General features: G+C 33.9%; 3 protein-coding genes across 4 annotated transcripts in view; all 3 read right to left on the bottom strand.

Annotated features, from left to right (window-relative positions):
- nrd1b (nardilysin b (N-arginine dibasic convertase)) overlaps positions 1 to 9,413 on the bottom strand; it is a 15,477-nt gene extending 6,064 nt beyond the window's left edge. The window contains exons 1-24 of one of the 2 annotated variants that reach the window (XM_016462255.1): positions 9,338 to 9,413; positions 8,957 to 9,123; positions 7,742 to 7,943; positions 7,586 to 7,667; positions 7,352 to 7,505; positions 7,188 to 7,261; positions 6,770 to 6,865; positions 6,552 to 6,674; positions 6,399 to 6,456; positions 6,237 to 6,310; positions 5,345 to 5,414; positions 5,135 to 5,212; positions 4,923 to 5,043; positions 4,750 to 4,808; positions 3,504 to 3,558; positions 3,317 to 3,421; positions 3,103 to 3,226; positions 1,897 to 1,983; positions 1,693 to 1,812; positions 1,558 to 1,609; positions 1,107 to 1,257; positions 873 to 1,000; positions 628 to 790; positions 512 to 543 (exon numbers count right to left, since the gene is read on the bottom strand). In XM_016462255.1, coding sequence (XP_016317741.1) covers positions 512 to 543; positions 628 to 790; positions 873 to 1,000; positions 1,107 to 1,257; positions 1,558 to 1,609; positions 1,693 to 1,812; positions 1,897 to 1,983; positions 3,103 to 3,226; positions 3,317 to 3,421; positions 3,504 to 3,558; positions 4,750 to 4,808; positions 4,923 to 5,043; positions 5,135 to 5,212; positions 5,345 to 5,414; positions 6,237 to 6,310; positions 6,399 to 6,456; positions 6,552 to 6,674; positions 6,770 to 6,865; positions 7,188 to 7,261; positions 7,352 to 7,505; positions 7,586 to 7,667; positions 7,742 to 7,943; positions 8,957 to 9,108 — 2,360 coding nt within the window. In that variant the 5' untranslated portion in view covers positions 9,109 to 9,123; positions 9,338 to 9,413. Of the gene's footprint in view, positions 1 to 511; positions 544 to 627; positions 791 to 872; positions 1,001 to 1,106; positions 1,258 to 1,557; positions 1,610 to 1,692; positions 1,813 to 1,896; positions 1,984 to 3,102; positions 3,227 to 3,316; positions 3,422 to 3,503; positions 3,559 to 4,749; positions 4,809 to 4,922; positions 5,044 to 5,134; positions 5,213 to 5,344; positions 5,415 to 6,236; positions 6,311 to 6,398; positions 6,457 to 6,551; positions 6,675 to 6,769; positions 6,866 to 7,187; positions 7,262 to 7,351; positions 7,506 to 7,585; positions 7,668 to 7,741; positions 7,944 to 8,956; positions 9,144 to 9,337 lie in introns of both variants that reach the window. The other variant, XM_016462256.1, reaches the window with a different exon arrangement.
- A 3,344-nt stretch (positions 9,414 to 12,757) lies between these two features.
- On the bottom strand, positions 12,758 to 18,429 carry LOC107669838 (ras-related protein Rab-3B-like). The gene is made up of 5 exons (XM_016462262.1): positions 18,134 to 18,429; positions 17,126 to 17,350; positions 14,141 to 14,259; positions 13,938 to 14,062; positions 12,758 to 13,866 (listed from the first exon to the last, which is right to left on the bottom strand). The coding sequence occupies exons 2-5, from the start codon at positions 17,348 to 17,350 to the stop codon at positions 13,682 to 13,684; spliced, it is 654 nt and encodes a 217-aa protein (XP_016317748.1). The 5' UTR covers positions 18,134 to 18,429; the 3' UTR covers positions 12,758 to 13,681.
- A 1,298-nt stretch (positions 18,430 to 19,727) lies between these two features.
- LOC107669837 (ATP synthase mitochondrial F1 complex assembly factor 1) lies at positions 19,728 to 23,119 on the bottom strand. Its single transcript, XM_016462261.1, has 9 exons — positions 22,911 to 23,119; positions 22,727 to 22,835; positions 22,366 to 22,401; positions 22,204 to 22,266; positions 22,033 to 22,083; positions 21,850 to 21,897; positions 20,833 to 20,928; positions 20,629 to 20,736; positions 19,728 to 20,552 (listed from the first exon to the last, which is right to left on the bottom strand). The coding sequence occupies exons 1-9, from the start codon at positions 23,117 to 23,119 to the stop codon at positions 20,376 to 20,378; spliced, it is 897 nt and encodes a 298-aa protein (XP_016317747.1). The 3' UTR covers positions 19,728 to 20,375.
- Between the last annotated feature and the right edge of the window lie 3,594 nt (positions 23,120 to 26,713).

The following is a 26,713-nucleotide window of genomic DNA, read 5'->3' as shown; positions in this document are numbered from 1 at the left end:
AATAAAATTAACTTTTGAAAGTAGAACTTTTTCTAAGTAGAACTTGAATTTTTTTGAATTACTAATAAATGTACTTTATTTTCTTCCAAAAAGCAACTTGATAACGTAACATGTATTACATGTAACACGCTACCTCAACATTACCAAAAAATAATTTTATAAAATATATAAAATGTACTTTTTTTTTCTTTTTTTTTTTAAAGTAAACTTAAAAAATAAAAAAATTATTTTATTTTGTAATATTTCCAAAAATAACCTGGCAACGTAACATGTGCTACATGTAACACGCTACCTCAACATTATTAACAATTTATTTTTAAATAATAAATATTTTTAAATAATATAAAAAATATAGAGCTAAACTGAATGAATTATTTTATTTTCTTGTACTTCCATAAAAGTAACCTTATAACATAACACGCTTTAGATATTACACACATTATTATATAACGTAAAACATTTACAATATACTTCTATTATATCTAACAAACAGAAGAAGCAGTCAACTTACTCTATAAAATACTGTAGAAATTCCTTGGATTCCTGTTTGTGCAGAAATTGTACAAAAATTAACAATTACAGTGTAAATACATGTTTAAAATGAAATAACTCACCAATAAGACTCACAGCACTTGTGAAGTTCCCTTGTATGAGTCCTTCCACAAATAACTCGGCCTTGAATCGATTCACAAAGTCCATTAGATCAGTCACACCGAGGTCGGCCATGATAGCTTCATACTTCTGCATCACAGACCAGCGATGGTGCTCCAGGATCTGCAGTCGAACATCTCTGAAACACAGGAAGTCAGACTTCATCTGCATCAAATAATGCGAACGGAGATCACAGTGGTCTGAAATCTGTGGTTACCCACCTTCCAAGTCGATCTGGCTTAATGAGGATGATATAGTAGGTTTTCTTCAGCTGCTCAATGTACATGCTGAACACATTTGGAGCGGTGCTAAAGTTGGCCAGGTGGTCTACGATCAGGTTCAGAAGCAACTAAAGGATTAAAAATAGACGTTTTACTGGCAGAATCGGTTTGTTCAAATGAATCAGATTGGTTCCAGGCAGATTCTAAAAGAATCAAAGCCACTATACAACTCACAGGCAGTTTGTGATTGAATCCTTTGAGTCTGATGAACAAGCCGTGGTCTCCAGGAAATAACATATACTCCAGTTGAGCAACATCAGCATCGTATGCCGGCTCCGCCAGATTATGAGCCAGAATATTCACAAAGAGATCAAACAGGACCAGACTGGGAGAGAAAAAAGACAATTTATGTGGTAATATTTCCCAGAATTCAGACTTTTTCCTAGAATTCAAAATGTGTACTTTTTTCTTGGAATTCTGGGTTGGTATCTCGCAATTCTAAGTTTGTATCTCAGAATTCATATTTGTTCTGAGAATTTTGAGAAGAAAGTGTGAGCTAAAAAGTCGCAATGACCTTTTTTGTTTTTTTTGCCCCGTGGTGGAAACGGGCTTCTATATGTGGCAGGGTTTGGCCAGAAGGCTTTGGGAGAGAATTATTAATTGAATTTGTTGAGAAACAACTCACTTTTTAGAAGATTCCTGTATAAATGGAGCCAGCAGCTGGAAGCGTGCATAAGCTACCGGAAAATACAGACACAATGACATAATTACAGCTGTTACATTGTGTTTTTTTCTTAAGCTTGTCTTATTATAAAGGTACCTTTGGGTATCTTGAACTTGTTGTCCTTTCTGAACCAGAGACGGCCTCTTTCGTTGTCAATTATTTTGACTGGGAAATCCGTGTCAGGACAGTCTGATGTTTTGAGGGTGAAATCCGTGGCTGTGAACGGATAAGAACAGACGTGAAAAACTGCCGTAAAGAAAAGGATGAATGGCCATTTAATGGAATGGGATTGGAGCTGACCTATAAACCTGTTCTCAGCTGGGAGGTGAAGGTCCGGGTTCAGCGGGAAATCTCCAGCCCAAAGATCACGGTATTCTTCTGGAATATCTGTGTAGGTAGAACACTTTATTATTAAATATTCAATATTATTATTTAATATTAAATGAAAAATAATTAACTAATGTATGGTATATTGGTACCATATTGGTTATCAGCTGATAGTGGAATTTTGTATTTGTACATGCTCATTTCCTCTATTTTTACATTTAGATCTTACATCTTTAAAAATAATTTAATAGCACTTAAATCAAACCTCAGAATTGAATATCCATTTTCATACTTGAAATGCTTTGATGCCTAAATTCACTTGCAAAGTTTAAAGCGATTGATTTTTGGTGTTTCATTTTGAATTTATTTCTACCAAATGTCTATTTTGAATTTTAATTAACAATTTTATTTATTTGTGCAACATCACCAACATTTTTTCTCTGTTAGTAATAATATTTATTTATTTATTCATAAGACATCATGAACATTTTCTTTGTTATTCTTAATATTTATTTATTCATTTTATATATTTATGCCACGTAACCAACTGTTTTATTTGTAAGCCTTAATATTTATTTGTTTATTTAAATATTTATTAATTTTATTTATATATTTATGCCACAATACCAAACTTTTTTGTTGGTCTTAATAACTATTTATTTATTTTCTATATTTATGACACATCACCTTTCTTTCTTTCTGAGTGTGTGCTTAAAATTTTTAGCATTTAAAATACCTCATTTTAGTTTTTTATTTATTTAAACAAAAGAATATACAATTATAAAATTGCCCATTTATCAGTTATCGGCTATTAAATGATCTTATAATATCTTGCATCTCTGTATTCCTATTTTTTTATTCTGCATTATTACAGATGATTTTTATTTTCTGAGAATATCACAAAAACAGTGTGTTATTTTTGTGTTATTTTTTTATTTATTTTAACCAAAACTGCATAGAATTTTAATATCAATTTAATAATTATAATAAACATTAATTTTAGATTAATGTAAATAAATTTGTTTAAATTTGTAAGTCTTTATTTAAATTTATTTAAATACATTTTTTATGTAATTTTTAATTTAATATTGGTTATCAGCTAAGAGTATAATTTTAACACCGGTGGATCACTAAAAAGAAAACCACACTTTTCCCAGATCCTTTGTGGTGGTGGATTACCTTCAACACTGTACTGCGTCCCAAACCACTTCTCGTTTAGAGGACAGTGCCCATCATGCTCGGGTGACAGCAGTAATATATTGGCTGTTGCTGGAGTCAAGAGCGTCAAAGGAGCTGAGATGACCTTCAACCACAGATATATCAGATTAAACATCAGAACTACGAGCATAAAATGTTTAGCATTGAAAGCTCAGTGCAATGGATAATAACATGCCTCTGGGTTGTATTCAAACATCAGCTGGTCTCCACGCAGGAAGTCCTCTTTTGGGAAAAGTTGCATGTTTTCACAAATGTTCGCCACAAACTCAATTGGTTCCATCTGGTATAAAAAATATAAATATGAGAGATGACGTCCTGCATCTGGTCTACACAGTAAATGATTTGAGATGATTTCACGTCACCTGCTCCTGATAGTGAAACTCATTGGCTTCAATCTTCTGGATTTCTTCATAGATCCTGAGAAAAGCCATAACCAAGAGAGTGTTGAGTTTTTTGCTTTTGTATTTAATAAAACCAACAGGATTCAAGGATATTTAAAAAAAGAGAGATTCTTTTCTTCTCGAGAACCATTCTTCACTGAATATGGCTCGAGTTGTTTGGAGGTAACACAATATAGGTTCTTCAGATCAGTGTCTTAGTTTCTGGGTTCTGCAAATGGCATTATTTGCTATGAAAGTTTTCAAACGCCATTTAAACTCACTGACACGAGTAGACTTGGAGGTAATGAATATGAATAATTGATTATCGGTACGAAATCAGTGCGTTGTTCAATATTTTGTGAGCACACAAAATTAAACCTAAGTGATTCAATAACTATCCTGTTTAATTTTTTATATTATTATTATTTAATTTTAAATATTTGTCATTTTCATAGTTTTACATCTTTTTAATACCTTTTAGAATAATGTAAATTACTATAAATTTTAATAATTAATCATTTATAAAGTACATATGAACAATAATATATTTTATAAAGTATTATTATTTTCATGTTAAATGTCAGTATAGATTACTTATATGAATAATTAAGTAAAACACAAACACACATAAAATTAATTGATTCAATAACTATCATTTTAATATTTACATTTTTTTATTATTATTTATCTATTCATTCCTTCCTTCCTTCCTAATTTTTTGTAGCATTTAAAATTAATTTAGGTTTAATTTAATTAAGTATATTATTTAAGTACAATGACTAAATTTAGTTTTTAGTGTTTTAATAATATAGAATTTTAAAATTGGCTATGAAATCAGCTCTAGATCTACATCAGCCAGAATTTTAATGCCAGTGCATCTCTATACCGATTCTTCATTCTTTATCATTTTTTTAGATGGTTTTTATTCTTTTAAATTAAGGACACATAAATTCAATAAAGTGATCAATTAAATTCTGTTCAATTTTAATAATTAAATTAAATTCAATATATTATTATAGTTTAATGTTATTATAAATCTAAATCAAATTATGTTACATAAAAAATTTTTATTATCTTCAGAGGTTATTTTCTTCTTGAGAACCATTTTTTTTTACCACTGTATAACGTTCTTTAAAATATATAGATAAACTCTAATCGTTGTCCTCCAGCATCAAGCTGTAGGTTTCTAATGTTTAAAAAAGCAAGGTTTCAATCTTCTGATTCCCACCTCTGTTGAGGTCCGACGGACTGAAGCATCTTCAGATACTGGAATACTATATGAATGACCTACAACCACAATAAAACATCACATTATTAATGTTTAAAGAAGAATAAAAGGATTCAAACCACATAAAAACAGCTAAGGATGGTAAGTGAGCGAACATGACGGGTTTTTCAGACCTGGAAGAAGTTCTGGAAGCCCTCGTCACTCAAGGTGATTGAAACGCTGAAGATGGAGTAGGTGGTGTTCTGATCGAAACCCGACTCACTGTTTCCTCCAAACAGAGCCAGAGCCCAGCACCTTCACATGCAGAGCATTGATTCATTTGATGCAAACTGATTCATTAGCGACCAGTTTAATTATTCAAATATGAAAAGAAAGCCAAACTCACTTCTTTCTGAGTAAAGACAGTACACATCCAGCTCCTTCATGACCAATCAGCCAGGAAATGTAATGCAGGGGTTTCACTCTACGACCCACCATACAAACAAACAATCATACTTTAATGCCATTAGCACAATGCAAACTTGTACTATTACACCGTGCTGTCCTGGTTTAGAAGCATCTTGGCCTCGGCAGGGTAAGACGATGTGTTACTGACCTGTAATGTTTGCCCTGAGGTGGAAGAGCCCAGCTGATGGTCAGCGCATGAATCTTTCGCACAGGCACCACTGTAAATGCCACATGAAGTTAAGCTTCCAAACACCCATTTAAATTCATAAAACACATGAGTAGACTGAGATTTGAGAGGCACTGAATCATTTAAATAAAGACATTTAGAATGAAATCAGTATGATGTTCAATTGTTCAATGCAGATATGTAAGTGATGAAATAAATGAATTAATTTGGTTTCATTTTAATATTTAAATTTAATTAAAATAAATAAAATATAAAAAAACAAATATTATTTATGATCAAGTTGCACATAAATTAAATAAAAATTATTATTTATTATTATTATTATTTAATTGTAAATATTTAAAAAAAATTATTCATATTGCTTTTCTTTGTATCATTACAATTAAAAAAAAAAATAACAACAATTTGTTACGTTACAAAAGTACATTTTATTTTCAAACATACATTTGATGATTAAATATTAATAAAACAAAAAATAAATTCAAACAAAATAAAGATTTTTTTTATAAAATGTATTACAATATGTTTTTGCAACTTTACAGATCTTCTTTAAGCACCAAGAGCTTGTAACACTCCAAAGAGAAAGGAAAAATTGAAATCGCATCATATGACCCCTTTAAGTAAATAAATAAATTAAATAAAAAATCTAAATTAAATATAAAAAACCCTAAATTAAATATTATATATACATAATTTGATTTGATTTGATTAAATTTTTATGTTATTTAAATATTAGGTTACACATTACGCATTAAATATTAAATAAAAAAAATGAAAATGATCATTTACATTAAATGAAAGATCAAAAAGGCTTTTAAACTGACAATCTATAAAACAGAAAATCCAATGCTACCTCTGTAAAGCTTGTTGAAATCTGGAGTATCAAATGGATCCTGAAGGTCTGAAAAATCCGCCCGTGGCTGGCCACTGTGAAAAGAACCGAAAAGAAATGACATGAAAATAAACCCTGGTCAATATAGAAATAAGAAGAAATATGACTGTTTAACATACGTACTTGTTTGGGATCTTAATGCAGATCTCTCGCACCCATTCTTCCAGGTTATCAAGCGTCTCTATCAGGATATAGTGTCCAAAATTAGATGCTCAAACGTAAATCTGAGATTGGTACTGTACCTGAATTCTCAGATAAATCCTTTATTCTCATTACCTTTGGACTGCACTGCGAGCGTCATATAATGAGCAGAGTAATACCTCCTCCAGAACTCTCTCAGACGCTCATAAGTGTCGATATTCTTCTCTCTGGGTTCGTTTTTCAGTGTCTGAGCATTTCCTGATGAAACACACAGAGAAAAACAAACATCATAACAATCATTCTCATGTTTGACATCTCAGAACGTTATGTATGTGTGAGTAACACGCACTGACCCCAGAAGAACTTGCTCATCGGGTGACCAGCTTTTGCTAGACCTCCAAACAGCATCTCTTTGCGATTAGAGTCTAATGGCTGGGCCATCTGGTACTCTGTTAACAGGTTTAGACAATTTAGCTAAATTACATTTCATTATTTAAAAAAATAGTTCACCCAGAAATTCAAATATACTCAAGCTCAGGCCATCCAAGATGTAGATGAGTTTGTTTCCTCATCCGAACAGATTTGGAGAAAATTAGCATTACATCTTGCTCACCAATTGCAGTGAATGGGTGCCGTCAGAATGAGAGTCCAAACAGCTGATAAAAACATCACAATAATGCTAGATTTCTCCAAATTTGTCCAGATGAAGAAATAAACTCTTTTACATTTTGGATGGCCTGAGGGTGAGTACATTTCCAGCAGTTTACTGACCGCTGTCTACGGCCTCCACCTCCCGGTCAACTGCATCAGGAATCATCAGGGGACCAATGAAAAACTGCGCCCACCTGTGGACAAACACAGCAAATGCTGATTATTAAAGGCACAGTTCACCCTAAAATAAAAAACGTGTTTGATTACGGAGTATTTTCGCTCACCGATCCAGTGCTTCTCTGAGGTACTTTCTTTGAACATCAAACTTGAAGATGGTCCGCTCACAGTCTGTGGAAGCGTTGTCACTTCCTCCATGTTTTTTCAGGAAAGCATCGAAGCCATTTTCGGCCGGGTACTTCTCGCTGCCCATAAAGACCACTGGGACAGAGAGAAAAAATGTTCATGTGAATAAAAAGAAAATAAAAAAGTAAGAATAAAATGAATGTCAAGGAACGCACTGTGCTCGAGGAAATGGGCGAGACCAGGTAGATCGGCAGGGTCACTGAAGCTTCCCACGCTGATACAGAGCGCAGCTGCGGACTGAGATATGATATAAGACATTTTATATTATATATCTACAAAAATGAAGATAATTGTAAAGAACTGACAGTCACCTGTTTCTCTGAACTGCAATTCTTCTTCACCCCTTCACTGCATTTATTCACACAGTTGCTGTCTTCATTAGTGCTCTCACTGTCACCATCCTCTTCCTCACCGGAGTCTTCCTCCTCTTTGGCAACTGGCTCTCTGTTACTCTCTGACTGGGTGAGGTCTGATATGAGCAGTGCTTTGAGTCCATTGCTCAGCTCTATGTACCTGAAACAGGTTGAATTATTTCTTTTCAGAAAATAAATAGCATCAAAAAATAAATACCGGTATGTATCATTATTATTATTATTATTGTTATTATGAAATAATAATAATACAAATAAACAACGTTTTAATTAATAAATACATTTAAATAAATGTATGATCTATTTTCAAATATACATTTGATAATATAATTAAACATAATTTTAAAACAAAAAATAATACTAATAAAATACATTAAAATAGGCATTTAATAATAATAATAATAATAAAAATTACAACAATTTATTTTAACATAAAAAAATTAAGATTTTAAATGTATTTTAATTTTGTTATCAAATATATATTTGATTAATATAATAAATATAAATAAAATACATGAAACATAAATATAAATTACCAAAATAAAAACATTAAAATGTATACATTTATTTTATAAAATACATCTGATAATATAATTAAAAACAAATAAAATAAATAACTTATTTTATAGTACATATTAGAATATTTTACATTATTAATAATAATAATAACAATTTTGTAATTCTATTTTTACACCTACATTTGATAATATAAATAAATATAAACCAAATAAAAACAAAATACTAATTTACTTTATCAAATGATTTAAATTATTCTTTATTAATATTTATATTCTAATATTTAGCATTTTAATTTCAATTATACATTTGATAATATTATTCGATATAAACAAGATAAAAACTAATCTCAAAATAATCATTTACTTTCCAAAATATAGTTCATACAATATGATTTTAATATTTAGATGTAATACTTACATTACATAACAATAATAATGATGATAATATGTAAAAAATAATAAATTTAATATTCTCAATGATTAATATCAAGTAATATATAACATTAATATGATAAGCGTTACTATTAATTTCTATTATAATATTATTAAATCCATTTACCAAAAATATATTATAAAATGTATACATTATAATTGTTGTTGTTGTTATTATTACAAACCATAAAATGTCTCAGGTTACCGGTATTTTTTGGGGTCGCTTGGTGATTTGGCTATTACAGGGTCACTCTGATCCGCTTCTCCGGCTCGAGCCGGTGGAGGTTCTCCGCTCTCTGGACCGGACACTTCACCGGCAGATCCACCGGAAGTTCTGGCCTTATTCGTCTGGGGCATTTTGACTCAAACACTCTGCGTATAACAACCCAAACCTGTTAGACAGTGTCCAAACACAGACGTACAGTAGATTTAACGTGACTTGACACCTGTCACCAATACATTTAACTTCCTTTGGTGTATTAAAACTCCAGGAGCTACTAATCTCTATCAGGAACTGCAACAAGACAACAGTAAAAAGCGTTTTGATAATCAAACGATTAATTAATCAAGACAATTAAGTACATACCAATGTTTCTGTTGGTGATGGGATTACGGATGTTACACCGACGCGCTTGATGCGCACACCTAATACACTGAAATCTCATTGGCTGATAAACCATGGCATAAAAAACAAGAACTAATCTGATTGGTCGAGCCATTCGGCGCTGCCACAAATGAAAGATAAGCGTTGAATTTAGGAACAGGTTTATCTGGTTCTCATATAATCCTTCAGACGTGTTGTTGAACTAAAACAAAACCTACAGTATTAGAAATTGTTTTCGGTCATTGAAATAAAGCTTAAATAACACAAAAATATATATGAATATTACATGAAAAACAAATTAAGCTGAAGTAATTAAAATAATTAAAAACCTTAAAGCAGCACTGTGTAACTTTTGGCGCTCTAGCGGTTAATAAACAGAACTGCACACATCCCGCGGAAGAACATTCCAACCGGAGCTACTTCTCTAAGTTTATGTCTATGGCGATTCACGCAGGTATGTGTTACTCCGCAGCGGTGACGACCCGACCAGGCTACAATAGTCCAAATATAAGTACTTATTATAAGTGTACCGTAGTGATTCAGAATAAGACAAAAACGCGGTTTGGAAGATGAATTCATGATGTACTCGCTCATTATATACATTTTGCACATTTTGAACACAGAAAAAGTTACATAGTGCTGCTTTAAGTTGAGGTAAATCAATAAACTGAAAAAAAAACATCAATAAACTGAAATAACAATAAATCAATAAACTGAAATAACAATAAAGCTATATAGAAATATTTTTGAAAAGCTAATAAAAAAGAAAAAAGCATGTAAAACAATTAATTCAACTTAACCTAAAATTAAAAGTGAAAATCTAAAAACAAAGGGTAATTAAAAAAATACTAATATGCTGCAAGACCATGAAGTAAGATTTTGATTTTTTTTCATGAAGAATAAGAATACTGTAGCCTAATTAAAGCTCTTTATTTTGGTGAATTTTGAGTTTTGAAAGTTTTCATCTCATATAAATGAGATATTTACTTCACGTGCAAATATACAAGTAAGAATCTGACTTTTTTTCAAATGAAGAATAAGAATAGGCTACTGTAATTAAAGCTCTTTATTTTGGTGAATTTTGAGTTTTGAAAGTTTTAATTTCATATAGTATACACAACTTTAAAGGCAATTTTCTCAACATTTAGATTTTGTTGCACCCTCAGATTCCAGATTTTCAAATAGTTGTATCTCGGCCAAATATTGTCCTATCCTAACAAACCATACATCAATGGAAAGCTTATTTATTCAGATGATGCATAAATCTCAAATTCAAAAAATTGACCCATATGACTGGTTTTGTTGTCCAGGGTCACAAATATAGGCTAGTATATATCCTTATTATAGGCGACTGCCCATCAGCAAAGCATACATACAATGACAGACATGGCATGTTAATATTAGCATTATTACATGTGATTTGTGCTTTTATTGTTACAAATTGCATCTAAAAGTAACATTCACAACTGTACAATCACTGTATGCCCCAGTGCAAATTGTCTACAAATCAAAATACACTGACAGCAAAGGTACAACTAGCCTATATATTCCAGCAGCATAAAAATAAATATCTACTCAGGAAAACAAAAAGTAGCCTATAACATCGGAATTAAAAATACCTCATTTAGAATAATTTCGACTATAGTTACATAAAACACTCATACGTCACTTGATAAAAATCCAAAGTAGATTATACATACACGAACCCACAAGGATTTGCTACAAGTTTCTGAAATATAAAGACATCCTGGCACGAGTTCACAATATATCTTGATGTTCCGCTCGAGGATTTGAGCGAAGAATAATATCTTTCGAACGTCACCTGACTATGAAATGTGCTGATTGTGTTCGGTCTATTATTACACACAACTGTTACATGTGGTTTCTGACAATAGGCTACTAAGTTTAACATGAATTCAATATTATATTTTTGTGTAAGACATGAATTTTATTTAGCATACCTAATCATGAATTTACTAAACGTCACATTTTTTCTCTCTTAACATAAAGATAGCTTAAGCAAGTGCTCATATTCTCAAAACACATACTGTGCCAGCAGTTAAGAGATGGAGTCCAACATACAATGTGCATCTGCTTCTGATCCAATCAAATCAGAGCATCGACACCACCCTGAAATAATGGCCATTTTGCAAAAGTCTGTTTATCTTTGTGCCTTTTAACAAAATATCCACCATTTTACCTTCACTAATGGGATAGTTCACTCATTTACTCATCCACATGTTGTTCCAAATCTGTATGATCCAAACAGCTGCTGGTAGCCATTCACTTGCATAGTATTTTTTTCCCCCATACTATAAAATTCAATGGCTGCCGTCAACTGTTTGGTTAACAACATTATCCAAAATATCCTCTTTTGTGTTTAACAGGAGAAAGAAAATCATTCAGGTTTGGTACAACTTGAGGATGAGGTAAATGATGACAGAATTTTTACTTTTGGGTGAACTATCCCTTAAAAGTACTCATATACTACACTCAATATATAATTATTCCAGCAGCATAAAAATAAATATCTACTCAGGAAAACAAAAAGTAGCCTATAACATCGGAATTAAAAATACCTCATTTAGAATAATTTCGACTATAGTTACATAAAACACTCATACGTCACTTGATAAAAATCCAAAGTAGATTATACATACACGAACCCACAAGGATTTGCTACAAGTTTCTGAAATATAAAGACATCCTGGCACGAGTTCACAATATATCTTGATGTTCCGCTCGAGGATTTGAGCGAAGAATAATATCTTTCGAACGTCACCTGACTATGAAATGTGCTGATTGTGTTCGGTCTATTATTACACACAACTGTTACATGTGGTTTCTGACAATAGGCTACTAAGTTTAACATGAATTCAATATTATATTTTTGTGTAAGACATGAATTTTATTTAGCATACCTAATCATGAATTTACTAAACGTCACATTTTTTCTCTCTTAACATAAAGATAGCTTAAGCAAGTGCTCATATTCTCAAAACACATACTGTGCCAGCAGTTAAGAGATGGAGTCCAACATACAATGTGCATCTGCTTCTGATCCAATCAAATCAGAGCATCGACACCACCCTGAAATAATGGCCATTTTGCAAAAGTCTGTTTATCTTTGTGCCTTTTAACAAAATATCCACCATTTTACCTTCACTAATGGGATAGTTCACTCATTTACTCATCCACATGTTGTTCCAAATCTGTATGATCCAAACAGCTGCTGGTAGCCATTCACTTGCATAGTATTTTTTTCCCCCATACTATAAAATTCAATGGCTGCCGTCAACTGTTTGGTTAACAACATTATCCAAAATATCTTCTTTTGTGTTTAACAGGAGAAAGAAAATCATTCAGGTTTGGTACAACTTGAGGATGAGGTAAATGATGACAGAATTTTTACTTTTGGGTGAACTATCCCTTAAAAGTACTCATATACTACACTCAATATATAATTCATAAGATTAGCAAGATTGTGCCACAACAGATTGTGTTTTAAATCTAGGTTCGGCAGTGAACACTGAAGTTCTGAGAGCCAAGTAGTAGTTTTTGTGCTTTGCTCTAGTCCCTGCTTTGAGTTTCCTATGGACTGATTAAGTTAGAAGTGTACTATTATTACTGAACTACTTCACATGTTTGACAGCTACAAACGAACAAGGGTGTGTTTCCCGAAGCATTGTTAGCCAACTATGGTCGCAAGTTCAGTCGTTATCAACGTAATTCAATGATTCGGTGTTTCCCGAAACCATAGTTCCAACGAATATTCGCAAACAGCATCGAAAACTTGTGTGGTTGGAGCTACAGCTCTCTCTACCTGTGGTTAGAAGCATAGATTCTTGTTAGCATGTTGTCTTAATGTATATACATTATTTTGTATGCATTTTCGAAGAGTGCGCATGTGCATAAATGCGCACGGGAACCCTGGAGTGTGCTGCAAAAGTAAACACGCGATGAATCGTACATCAGATAAAGAAAAACGAGGGGAACAAAATAGTTAAGTAATCCTCAGATGCTACGTTTGTAGAAAAATTACGTTGTGGAGAAGAAAATTTTACGCCAATTAAATAGTGTGTAAACGTGATTTTAAATTTTTTTACTCCACTACCTGGGTGCGACGTCATTAACGACAATTCTATATTGTTAAAATGATGAAGGTGCGACCACGTTACTACGATTTCGTCACTGGCTAGTTATGTTTTTCTAACGATGCATCATACTATGAAACGCATCCCAGATTGGTTCCAATCGCCATATAACAGAACATCAAACAACATCGGATCCGCTGCAGATAAGTTGGCATGTGAGTTGAGATGGAAATCAGCAACAATTCTGAGGTAGCTGGGGCGGCTTATCGGTTAGCCGGGTGGTTTTGGCACCGGTGACCATGGATGGATCCCTATCGACTCTCTCGGACATCTTCACGCAGATAATGTCAACTAAGCGCTCAAATACTTGTCTGACGTTGATGTTCTCCTTGGCGCTGGCTTCGAAGTACTCAAACCCTGTGAGAACGAATCCGAAGAAATCAGATCAAAAACCAATGAATCAGATAAAGGCTGGACATATAACTTACCTAACTGGTCGGCCAAGTGTTTGCCCTTCTCAAAAGGCACCACCCTCTCTTCATCCATGTCACATTTGTTCCCCACCAATATCACCTGAGCGTTATCCCATGAATAGGTCTTAATCTGTGTTGCCCTGAAAGCAAAAGCGCATTTATGGCACATAACTTCATCAGTGGATAAACCCTATGGATTCCGGATTAAAGCTGCTCACCAGTCCTGCACTGCATTGAAGGACTCTTCATTTGAGATGTCGTACATGAGGATGAAGCCCATGGCTCCTCTATAGTAAGCTGTAGTAATAGTTCTATACCGTTCCTGTCCCGCTGTATCCTATAGACAACACAGAAAATCATGGATTCATTGATAAGGAATATCATCCTATACTTTGGAGGAAAAACACATAGATTTAAGGGGATAGTTCAGCCAGAAATGAAAATGACCATGATTTACTCACCCTCAAGCCATCCTAGCTGTTCATGACTTTCTTATTTCAGACGGATACAATCAGAGTTATATTAAAAAATGTCCTGGCTCTTCCAAGCTTTTTAATGGCAGTGAATGGGGGGGTTGAGATTTTGAAGCCCAAAAAAGTGCATCCATCTATCATAAAAAGTCTCCACACGGCTCTGGGGGGTTAATAAAGGCCTCCTAAAGTGAAGTTATGCATTTGTGTAAGAAAAATATCCATATTTAAAACTTTATAAACCGTAATCGCTAGCTTTCGCTAACTGTCTTTCATGAGAGAGTGGCATTTGGTGTAGCGTAAGCTCTGGTGAGAATATGCTAGTCTCGCGAGAACCAAGTTTTGTTTACAGCAAAGGAAAATCAGTCTCCTCTAATCTTACATCAAAATCCTCCAACATTTTTCTTTACAAATCCTCATTTTGTACTTCTAATTTGTGATCGGTGTTTTGTTTTGCTCTCTCCTCCGTGCTTCCGCGTTTGTCGCTTCTCACCAGAGCTTACGCTACGCCTACGCCATCCGCTGGAACGCCGTTCTTTCATGAACATGAGTACGACAGTTAGCGGAAGCTAGAGATTACAGTTTATACTTGATTTTGAGACTTCAAAATCTCAGCACCAATTTACTGCCATTATAAAGCTTGGAAGAGCCAGGACATTTTTTAATGGAACTCCGATTGTATTCGTCCAAAAGAAGAAAGTCATATACACCTAGGATAGCTTGAAGCCCCGTTCACAGTGCCAGCGACACACAGCGACAAAGCGACATGCTCCCATTCATTTTCAATGGAGAGCTGGCGACTTCCGGCGACATGAGCGACAGTGACCGTTGGCGACAGAATGTGGGCATGTCAATAACACATGTTAGACTGCACCCCATAAACACAATCAAGCCTAGAAAAAAACCAGTGAACCACCCCTTTAAGAATTGTTTAACTTTATGCAAATTAACAGAGAATTTCGCGAGCGACAACCAATAGGAGTGAAGAATCTGTCAGTGGCGCTCACACGTCACCGTCTCGAGTGCAGGGAAGACAGGACAGATTTCCTGAGCGATTTCACTGATTTATATGATTTTACTGTAACCACATACATGGATATAAAAAAAACATGATGCGTAGAAAAGAAACTGTTGGCTGTTGAAGTGAGTTTGATTCATATACATTGATGGTTCGAGTTATTTATAAGATGCAGTGAGCAGTTTAGCTCCGGTTAATGATTTAATGCACGAGCACTGCTGTAGTTTATATAACAACATTCTCCAACAGCAGAATGGTACTTTTATTTCCTTTAAGTCTAATTCCTAGTCATATTAGAATGATATCTTCGTTTAACCGGCAATATATATAGTTTGTGATTGCATTTTATATGTCCAGATATGTCCAGACGTGCAGTCTACCAATAACATTAGAGCGACAGCAGTAGGAACGCCCACAAGTGTCTTCACAGCGACATAGCGACATACAGCGAAAAAGTCGCTGGCAGTGTGAACGGGGCTTGAGGGTGAGTAAATCATGGGGTCATTTCAATTTTTGAGTGAACTATTCTTTTAAGGCCATTCACACAAAGAACGAGAACTGTAAAGATAACAATAACAATAATATTAGCACCCACACCTACAGTCAATAACATTCCGTTTATTATTATTGTGTGCTGCAGATTTATTGTCTAGCACATTTATTGCCCAAGCTCTTTAAAGTCAGGTGAATTCTGATTGGCTGTCAATGTTTTAATCATCTATCAGCTGGAAAAAAATAGTTAATTCCGAAGTTATAATTTCTCTGTTTTTACCATATTTATTAATTTTATTCATTATAATCCATTAAACTACAAAAATACTTTTCTAAATTTTATATACATTTTATTAATTAATTAAAAATGTAAAAATGTTTTTTTTACTTACCAAAAACTAAAAAAAAATAACTAATATATATTTATCACAGATACAGTCATTTTAATTAATTATTTTAAAATCAAATTATACATTTTATTTATTTTAATCTCATGACTTTTCCATTCCCGGAAAATCAAAGATGCAATTCACACCTTGGTGGCATTGTTATTTATAACAGTGTAATATCATGACCTTCAATGCTCCATGAATGCAACTGATAACCAAACATGAGGAGTACAAACTAAATGAATGGTTTGGTGAAACGTCGTAATTTCTCTATTTTAGGCCCATCTTTATTTAAACTCATTTTGTTTTGTTCCACTTGGCACCAGTTTCCCTTCAGCTGTTTTGAATGAGAGCCTATTTTTAACACCTCACGATCAATGCACCCAGATTATGCATTATCAGTCACAAACTGTGGCTGTGTCATACTTGTCACCCGGTGCTCTCGTGTGCTTTCAAACTCTCTTCCCACCCCTTCTTACCCTCAGGGGCCGCTTTAATTGGCTATGAGGATCTCTCTCTGCCAGGGAGCAGTATGGAGTGCTGCTTCCATGACAACCAGCATCGATGATGCATGTGGGGGGAAAAAAAAAGAAGGCGCTTGTTTTATTTTCCTCCAGAAAATGATGGCTCTCATTCACAGCCTGGTGGAAGGTGATTGCGGAAGGTAGAGGATGCGCACTTTACATAATACAGCCGGATGCGGTTCGAGTTTAATGCTGCCAGCCAATCACATTAGAACAACAAACAATCTGGGGCTAAAAATAACCTAATTTTCATTCACATATGACATTATTATGCATTTAATTACACCAATATGCCTGCTCCAGCACTCACCCATATCTGGAGCTTCACTCTCTTGTCGTTCCTGTAAACCGTCTTCACCTTAAAGTCGATGCCGACCGTGCTGACGAAAGAGTTGCTAAAAGAGTCATCTGCATATCTGAATAAAAAGCTGGTCTTTCCTACACTGCTGTTGCCAATAATCAGGAGTTTGAACATGTAATCAAAGTTCTGATCAGATCCATCTCTTTGCCCAAAGCGTTGATCTGCTTTTGCCATCTGTAAACAGAGACAAGAGAATAAATACCAGTATCAACCCTGTTACTGGTACTGAGCAGAGGATGTATTTATAAAAAAAAAAAAAAAAAAAAAAATATATATATTTCAGGTATTGCCAAAGCAATATTTTTTATTTTCATTTAGTTTAACTTGATGTACTAAAATCAACAAAATACAACGGAAATAAAAAAATAATAAAAGACTATATAGACATATCATACACACACACATACATACATTATGTTTTAAATCTAAAATAAATTACAGACAACAATATATATGTGCAAGATACAGTAAAGACTAGTGTCCACCCTGTTACTGAATTATAAAAAATGTATAATATTAAAATTATTATAAAATTGAATAGATAACATACATTTTAATAAGCATATGTCAAACAGAAAAATATATGAATTAAAAAAAAAAAAGACCACCAGCTGTGATCTATGTATCATCAAAACAAGTCTTGAATGATGCATATGCCAATGCATAATTTCAAGCCTTCATTTCGTATTACAGTGGTTTGTTTGGCAAAAGCACCGTTAAAGCATCACAGAATCAACATAACAGGTTCAACTACAAGTGACATTCGTCAGCTATATCCATTCACAAACATAAATATCACTGCATGATCAGAGGATGTTATTTTGAGCATGTAAACACACGAGCTCATTCATAACTGTCATGGAGACATTAACGGCATCTTGACGCACGACATTCACCGACAAACATCCACAAATGACAAGCAGCCGTCAATTAATGGCATATGATGGAGAAGCTCACCTCGGATGTAAGCGCAGCTCTCGTCTGGTGCTCCTCTTCTAGGTGGGCGTTAATGGACGCTGCAGCACCTGACGACGCTGTGTGTGAACGCGTCCAAAACGCCTGCTTTTGCGTGCGTATTATCGCGTATATTAGCGAATGACAGCGGTTTTATGGAGATTTACTGACGGGTTTATTTGACAGCGCGCTGTGTGTACAGTAGTAGGGTGGAGCAACGGCCGCAATTTACCAGCGTTTATAACGCTCTAATTCGGTCTAATTCAGCGCTGAATGTAAACATTAAAATCAGATCAGGAACATACTGTGACCCCAAAAAGTATTTAAACACTTAAGCCACACTTACAAATGAAATGCCATTGCATTAGAGATCAAAATACAACCCCAAAAAATAAAACCGGAAATCAATCAATCCAAACCGGAAAAATTGAAATCAATCAATCAATCAATCAATCAATCAGTAGCACATTTTAAGTGTACATATTTTTACAAATGTTTGAAACTATTAAATATTATTTATTAATAAAAAATATTATTAGCCTACTACTACAAATAATGAAGGTCGCAGAGAAAAATCTACCATACATATAGCATAGTAAAAAATGAAGGAGGCGTTTACCATTTGCAACTAAAAACGGAAAACTTTTTTTTTTTGGCGTTTTGGCCAGATTCTGGGGGTCTGAAAATACAAAATTTTGAAAACGTATTTCAAAGTGCAAGTTTTTGAAATTGATTCTGTTGTCATCTCTGTGAGCTACAAAAACGCGAATTTGTAAAAAACTGTGATGTAGTGTGCATGGGTATTACATGTTCCTGTATGTTTCTTCGCAACGTCGCCAACTACTGGCCTGGAATGCATTATACAGCGTTTTGAATTCGTTTTCGTTGATCAGTGTGAACAGAGATCTTTGTAACAACGTTGTCGTCTGTACATTAAAAATACAAAGGATTTATTTTTCTGTTTATAGCACTTCGTTGTCATGTAAACATACTTTTAAGATACTCACTACCAAAATTGAGAAAAAAAATAATTCTCTTGTCCTTCCTGTGAATTGTATTTTATTAATAATGTGACATGAACAATGAGATTCCATTCGAAATGACTAGAATTCGCAGAACAACGGTAAATGTAACCATGGGATGCCAAAGCTGTTTACAAAAATGCGCAGAACTCAGGTGACTCAGCATTTCATGAATTGAAATATTGTTTTAAGAAAATGTCTGTCCTTATTCTTAATAAATAATAATTGTATTTTAAAAGCGAAAAGATGCTTGATGCTAATGAATATAAATGCAATTAAGGGCGTTATAAAGCACAACATGCTGAAAATTAATTTCGACAATATTCACAATTTAGCATGGCCTTTGTACGCTATTTCTTAAATGCGGTTTAAAATGAAGTCAAAATGTTTTTGAAACATTTTGGCGAACTTTACGAATCCACTAAAAATGCAGCCAGTTGGTTAAAAGTCATCAGCAAAATGACTCAGAAAAGTGAAGTTGGTTTTGAGAAATTGAAGCATCATTTGCATGTCACATATTTTGTTTTCAAATTCTTACACAAAACACATGAATTAGGTACATAAATACTGCAAAATGTTAAGCTTTATTATAAATAACACCACAATGGATATACAAGAACATTACTGTATGCTACTTGGGTCCTCAGGGTATTTCAATCTATTTGTGGATCTCACTCACCAGGTTACAGGTGTGTTTATCTCAGTTAAGTATGAGGAAAGACGCCTGTATTTTTTGGTAAACAGGCCTGAACACCTTAAATGCTATCTAATTTTGATAATTTAGAGTAATACTATACATAAGGAAGAACCAAGTGCGCCATTTAAGCAAGAAGTGGATGCATAAACATCTACAATATGACTTTTATTTTGTTGGAAATATATTTATGGCATAAATAAGTTTCCTTTTTGCATTTTTAAGCACAAAATTATCATACAACCACAATAGTACTGTAGCCTATTTCGTGCCATATGCTAATCAGGACATTTTCTGGGAGTCAAATGAGAACCGAATCTGCATACAGGGTAGCAGATAATCATGATGTATAAATATTTTCATATGCCATATCTATTGTGAGTCTATTTAACTCATATCTACTGAAAGGCAACACATATCTTCTCATCTGGCTGCAAAGACTCTCACAGGCCTCCATACACAGTTACACAGCGTTTCTTTCCCAAGGCGACAGTCCACATAAGGAAACACCATATTTATTGCCTTTGTATTATTTTGTAGTGACTGCTGGTCCAACACCACTCTGTTCTAGTTCTGCTATCACAGACATGTGTTTAAACTCTGCCGGTTGGTGGTTGAAGGTCTCAACCAATCGGAAAGTCTCAAGCCGCTGCGATCCGTAAAACAGCTGCACCTGATTGGCTAAGCACTGTGCCTGGTGGACAGTCTGAAAGAGGTTTACAAAAATACATTAAAAATCGCACAGATTGTTTTTATGTACTTAGAAACTTAATTTAACTTACCACAAATTTGCTATCCATCTCAGCAGTCATCAGCACAATGCCTTTGTCCTTTTGCAGGTCTGTATAATGGTATAAAATTAGCTGGCTGGGTGCGTTTGCTCCCATTGTCTGAAATACAATTCAATTTCAGTAACTATGCCAACAGCAGTGTGGAATTTATATTAAATATATATATATATATATATATATAAATAATAATAATACCTGCACATTGATTAAAGATGTGAAGTGCAGTTCATGACCAGCCCACTGGCCCACAAAAAACTCATAGCCCTCCTTCTGGGGCAGAGTGTACAGAAACTGTGCAAAAAATACATTATCATATATTATATATCTATTATCATAGATTATATATCATTAGTATGACGATTTCACTTTCTGGTAATGTACATGCTGGTACATAAGGATGGGAATCGTAAAAAAAAATCACCTCATTAAAGTGATTTGTTCAGGAATCAAACTACACTATGTGTTTGATTCACTAAAAAAAGATCCTGTCTCATGAAAGTGATTCATTATGAAATCAGACTACGCTGGTTGTGCTGTAAGTTTAATTCTTTAAAAAGAGCCGGCTCATTAGTCACTCATTCAGGAATTTGAACTACACTGGTTGCACTGAATGTTTGATTCATTAAAAATAACTCCCTCATTAAAGTGATTCATTTGGGAATTGGACTATGCTGGTTGCGCTGTGTATTTGATTCATTAAAGTGATTCGTTTGGGAATTGGGCCTTAGTCAATTTATTCACTATAAAAAGAACCATCTTCATGTGCTTGATTCACTAAAAAAAGACTGCCTCAAGAGAGTCAATGGAATCAAACGAGAGAAATTGAACTACACAAGTTGTGCTGTATGTTTTCACTAAAAAGAACCAACTTATTAAACTGATTCATTCGGCAATCGAACCACTGTCTGTTTCACATTTTATATTCATTAGAAGTATTATGGAGCCACTGAATAAATTACGAAGAACACACACATTACAACTGCTAATGTCACATTTTTCGGTATTTTTCTTGGTTCCCAACCTTATTGGTAAGTTTTACAGAACATCAGAGGCCACAGATAGCCTATGATCAGGATATTCATAAGACAAACTCCTCATGATTGGACTCATGAAGGCCACTCTTGAAAGTATCTACTGTCACCAAGTGGACATTTAGCATTTTGCAGGGTTATTTGATGGTATGACACTTCACAATTAAAAAACAACACTTACAGTTGGGTAAGATTTGGCCCGACCAAAAATAATGTCAAATGTTGAGCCCTAAAACAGAGAATTACAAGGTCATTCATCTTGGGTAAAAATATAGATCTGATGACAAAATTATTAACAGTTTATGACATTGTTATTACAGGAGTTAATAGACTGATGGATAATAATATATAAAACAGAACTCACTGGGACGACGGCACTGATTGTGTCTTTCTTTGAGAAGTACTGCATCCATAGCTGCACACAGAAGATTTGGTGTAGAGGTCTATTCAATATTTTTATATATTTTTACAGTACATTCTAACTGCATGCTAAGACTGTAAACACATTTTGTTTTATTAATATTCTTCCTCTTGCCTCTGCAATTTCAGATCCAGATTTCTCCTGAATCATATCAAGGTTGAGAATAGACCCTAATGTCTATAAAATAAGAGGAAGAAAAAAAGCAAAAGATGCAAATGATAAACTGTAAATCTCTAATTTACCATTTAAATACGAATGAGGTAACTAATAGCTTACCTTATCTTTGGTAAAGCCCCCAGGTCCTGCTACCAGCTACAAATACAACAAAATGGGCACATTATATGTCTTCCTACATACTGTATTATATTAAATGTTTATTATATTATCGTATATTACATTTACTAAACAATAATTGATGGTTTATAATGTTAAATTATATAATAAAATAACACAAATACAATTTAATTAATTACATAATACAATAAATACAATTTAAACGAAATATATAGTAAAATATAAAAGAATAACACGTTAAACGTATAAGTAATTTACAAGTATGGATCAAAATCTAGCAGACCAAAATCTAGGTAATTTTCTAAATTAAAAATGCAAATCAAATGTAAGCTGTGCTCATCACCTCTCTCTCCATGTACTTGACGAACTCCGCTTGTCTGCACTGTCCCAGCGGCTCTGTCTTCACCTCACTGCGCTTCTCCAGCCGGGCTTTATATTCTTGAGGTTTTGACCTGATGTTACAGTAGTACACATGTTAGATTAATGCCTGACAGTTTATTTAATATCAGCGTTTGACAGCTGCTCACCTCCGCAGTTTCCTGATCTTCTCTTCATATTTACTGTAATACGGATTTTCCTCCATCTCCGGTTCTTTCTTCATGGAAAACGCCCTGAACTGAGACGGCACGAGCCCTGGAATCAGCGGTCGGATTCCAGTGGCTCTCACCGCCAACATCCCGCGGTACAAACATGACATTTGTACCAGGGCCGCCGCCATCTTTTCCCCGTCCCACATCTATGAGTGTCCGGAAGGAACAAAGTTCTTCTTATATTTTTACGGCGGTTGGCATCCAGCGTATTGGTGCATTACCGCCCGGAACAACGTTTAAAATAGACACAAAATATATTGGTTCCTACACTAAAAATGTATGTATGGAATGGATTATTTTATGATGTCTCCTAATACAAATCTATGGTTATAACTGCATATTAAATACACAGACAGACAGATAGATGGATGGATGGATAGAATGACAGACAAACTGATAGATAATAGATAGAACAGACAGACAGATAGAAAATAGATAGAACAGACAGACAGATAGATAGATAGATAGATAGATAGATAATAGATAGAACGACAGACAGACACTGTAGATAGATAGACAGACAGACAGACAATAGATAGATAGGTAACATATAGATAGATAGATCGACAGATAGACAGACAATAGATAGATAGATAGAACGACAGACAGATAGATAATACATAGAACAGACAGATAGATAGATAATAGATAGAACGACAGATAGACAGACAATAGATAGAACGACAGACATACAATAGATAGATAACATATAGATAGATCGACAGATAGACAGACAGACAATAGATAGATAATAGATCGATAGACAGACAATAGATAGAACGACAGACATACAATAGATAGATCGACAGATAGACAGACAGACAATAGATAGATAGTCAGACAATAGATAGAACGACAGGCATACAATAGACAGATAGATAGACAGACAGACAGACACAGACAATAGATAAATAAATAGACAGATAGAACAGACAGACAGTAGATAGATAGAAAATAGACAGATAGAACGACAGACATACAATAGATAGATACCAGATAGATAGATCGACAGATAGACAGACAGACAACAGATAGATAGACAATAGATAGAACGACAGACAGACAATAGCTAGATAACAGACAGACAAACAGACAGGTAGATAGATAGACAATAGATAGATAACAGACAGACAGGTAGATAGATAATACAGACAGACAGATAGATAGATAGATAATAGATAGAACGACAGACAGACAGACACTGTAGCTAGATAGACAGACAGACATACAATAGATAGATAGGTAACATATAGATAGATAGATCGACAGATAGACAGACAATAGCTAGATAGATAGAACGACAGACAGATAGATAATACATAGAACAGATAGATAGATAATAGATAGAACGACAGATAGACAGACAATAGATAGAACGACAGACACAATAGATAGATAACATATAGATAGATCGACAGATAGACAGACAGACAATAGATAGATAGATAATAGATAGATAGACAGACAATAGATAGAACGACAGACATACAATAGACAGATAGACAGACTGACAGACACAGACAATAGATAAATAAATAGACAGATAGAACAGACAGACAGTAGATAGATAGATAATAGACAGATAGAACGACAGACATACAATAGATAGATACCAGATAGATAGATCGACAGATAGACAGACAATAGATAGAACGACAGACAGACAATAGATAGATAACAGACAGACAGACAGGTAGATAGATAGATAATAGATAGATAGACAGACAATAGATAGAACGACAGACAGACAATAGATAGATAACAGACAGACAGACAGGTAGATAGATAGATAATAGATAGAACAGACAGGTAGATAGATAGAACAGACAGGTAGATAGACAGTAGATAGAACGACAGACAGACAATAGATAGATAACAGACAGACAGACAGGTAGATAGATAATAGAACGACAGACAGACAATAGATAGATAACAGACAGGTAGATAGATAATAGATAGAACAGACAGGTAGATAGATAATAGATAGAACAGACAGGTAGATAGATAGATAATAGATAGAACAGACAGGTAGATAGATAGAACGACAGACAGAAAATAGATAGATAACAGACAGGCAGATAGATAGATAATAGATAGAACAGACAGGTAGATAGATAGATAATATATAAAACAGACAGACAGGTAGCTAGATAGATAACAGATAGAACAGACAGGTAGATAGATAATAGATAGAACAGACAGGTAGATGGATAGATAATAGATAGAACAACAGACAGACAGACAGGTAGATAGATAATAGATAGAACAGACAGATAGATAGATAATAGATAGAATAGACAGACAGATAGAAAATAGATAGAACAGACAGACAGATAGATAATAGATAGAACGACAGACACTGTAGATAGATAGACAGACAGACAATAGATAGAACGACAGACATACAATAGATAGATAGGTAACATATAGATAGATCGACAGATAGACAGACAATAGATAGATAGATAGAACGACAGATAGATAATACATAGAACAGATAGATAGATAATAGATAGAACGAGATAGACAGAGAATAGATAGAACGACAGACATACAATAGATAACATATAGATAGATCGACAGATAGACAGACAGACAATAGATAGATAAGAGATAGATAGACAGACAATAGATAGAACGACAGACATACAATAGATAGATAACATATAGATATATCGACAGATAGACAGACAGACAATAGATAGACAGACAATAGATAGAACGACAGACATACAATAGACAGCTAGATAGACAGACTGACAGACACAGACAATAGATAAATAGACAGATAGAACAGACAGACAGTAGATAGATAGATAATAGACAGATAGAATGACAGACATACAATAGATAGATACCAGATAGATAGATCGACAGATAGACATACAGACAACAGATAGATAGACAATAGATAGAACGACAGACAGACAATAGATAGATAACAGACAGACAGACAGGCAGATAATAGATAGAACAGACAGACATACAGACAGGTAGATATATAGATAATAGATAAAACAGACAGGTAGATAGATAATAGATAGAACAGACAGGTAGATAGATAATAGATAGAATAGACAGACAGATAGAAAATAGATAGAACAGACAGACAGATAGATAATAGATAGAACGACAGACACTGTAGATAGATAGACAGACAGACAATAGATAGAACGACAGACATACAATAGATAGATAGGTAACATATAGATAGATCGACAGATAGACAGACAATAGATAGATAGATAGAACGACAGATAGATAATACATAGAACAGATAGATAGATAATAGATAGAACGAGAAATAGACAGACAATAGATAGAACGACAGACACAATAGATAGATAACATATAGATAGATCGACAGATAGACAGACAGACAATAGATAGATAATAGATAGATAGACAGACAATAGATAGAACGACAGACATACAATAGATAGATAACATATAGATAGATCGACAGATAGACAGACAGACAATAGATAGATAATAGATAGATAGACAGACAATAGATAGAACGACAGACATACAATAGATAGATAACATATAGATATATCGACAGATAGACAGACAGACAATAGATAGATAGATAATAGATAGATAGACAGACAATAGATAGAACGACAGACATACAATAGATAGATACCAGATAGATAGATCGACAGATAGACATACAGACAACAGATAGATAGACAATAGATAGAACGACAGACAGACAATAGATAGATAACAGACAG

Source organism: Sinocyclocheilus anshuiensis, unplaced genomic scaffold (genome assembly GCF_001515605.1).
Source record: "Sinocyclocheilus anshuiensis isolate Anshui unplaced genomic scaffold, SAMN03320099.WGS_v1.1 scaffold560, whole genome shotgun sequence".
NCBI classification, from domain to species: Eukaryota; Metazoa; Chordata; class Actinopteri; order Cypriniformes; family Cyprinidae; genus Sinocyclocheilus; species Sinocyclocheilus anshuiensis.
The sequence above is the reverse complement of the archived record's forward strand: the minus strand, read 5'-3'. Positions and strand labels throughout refer to the sequence as shown.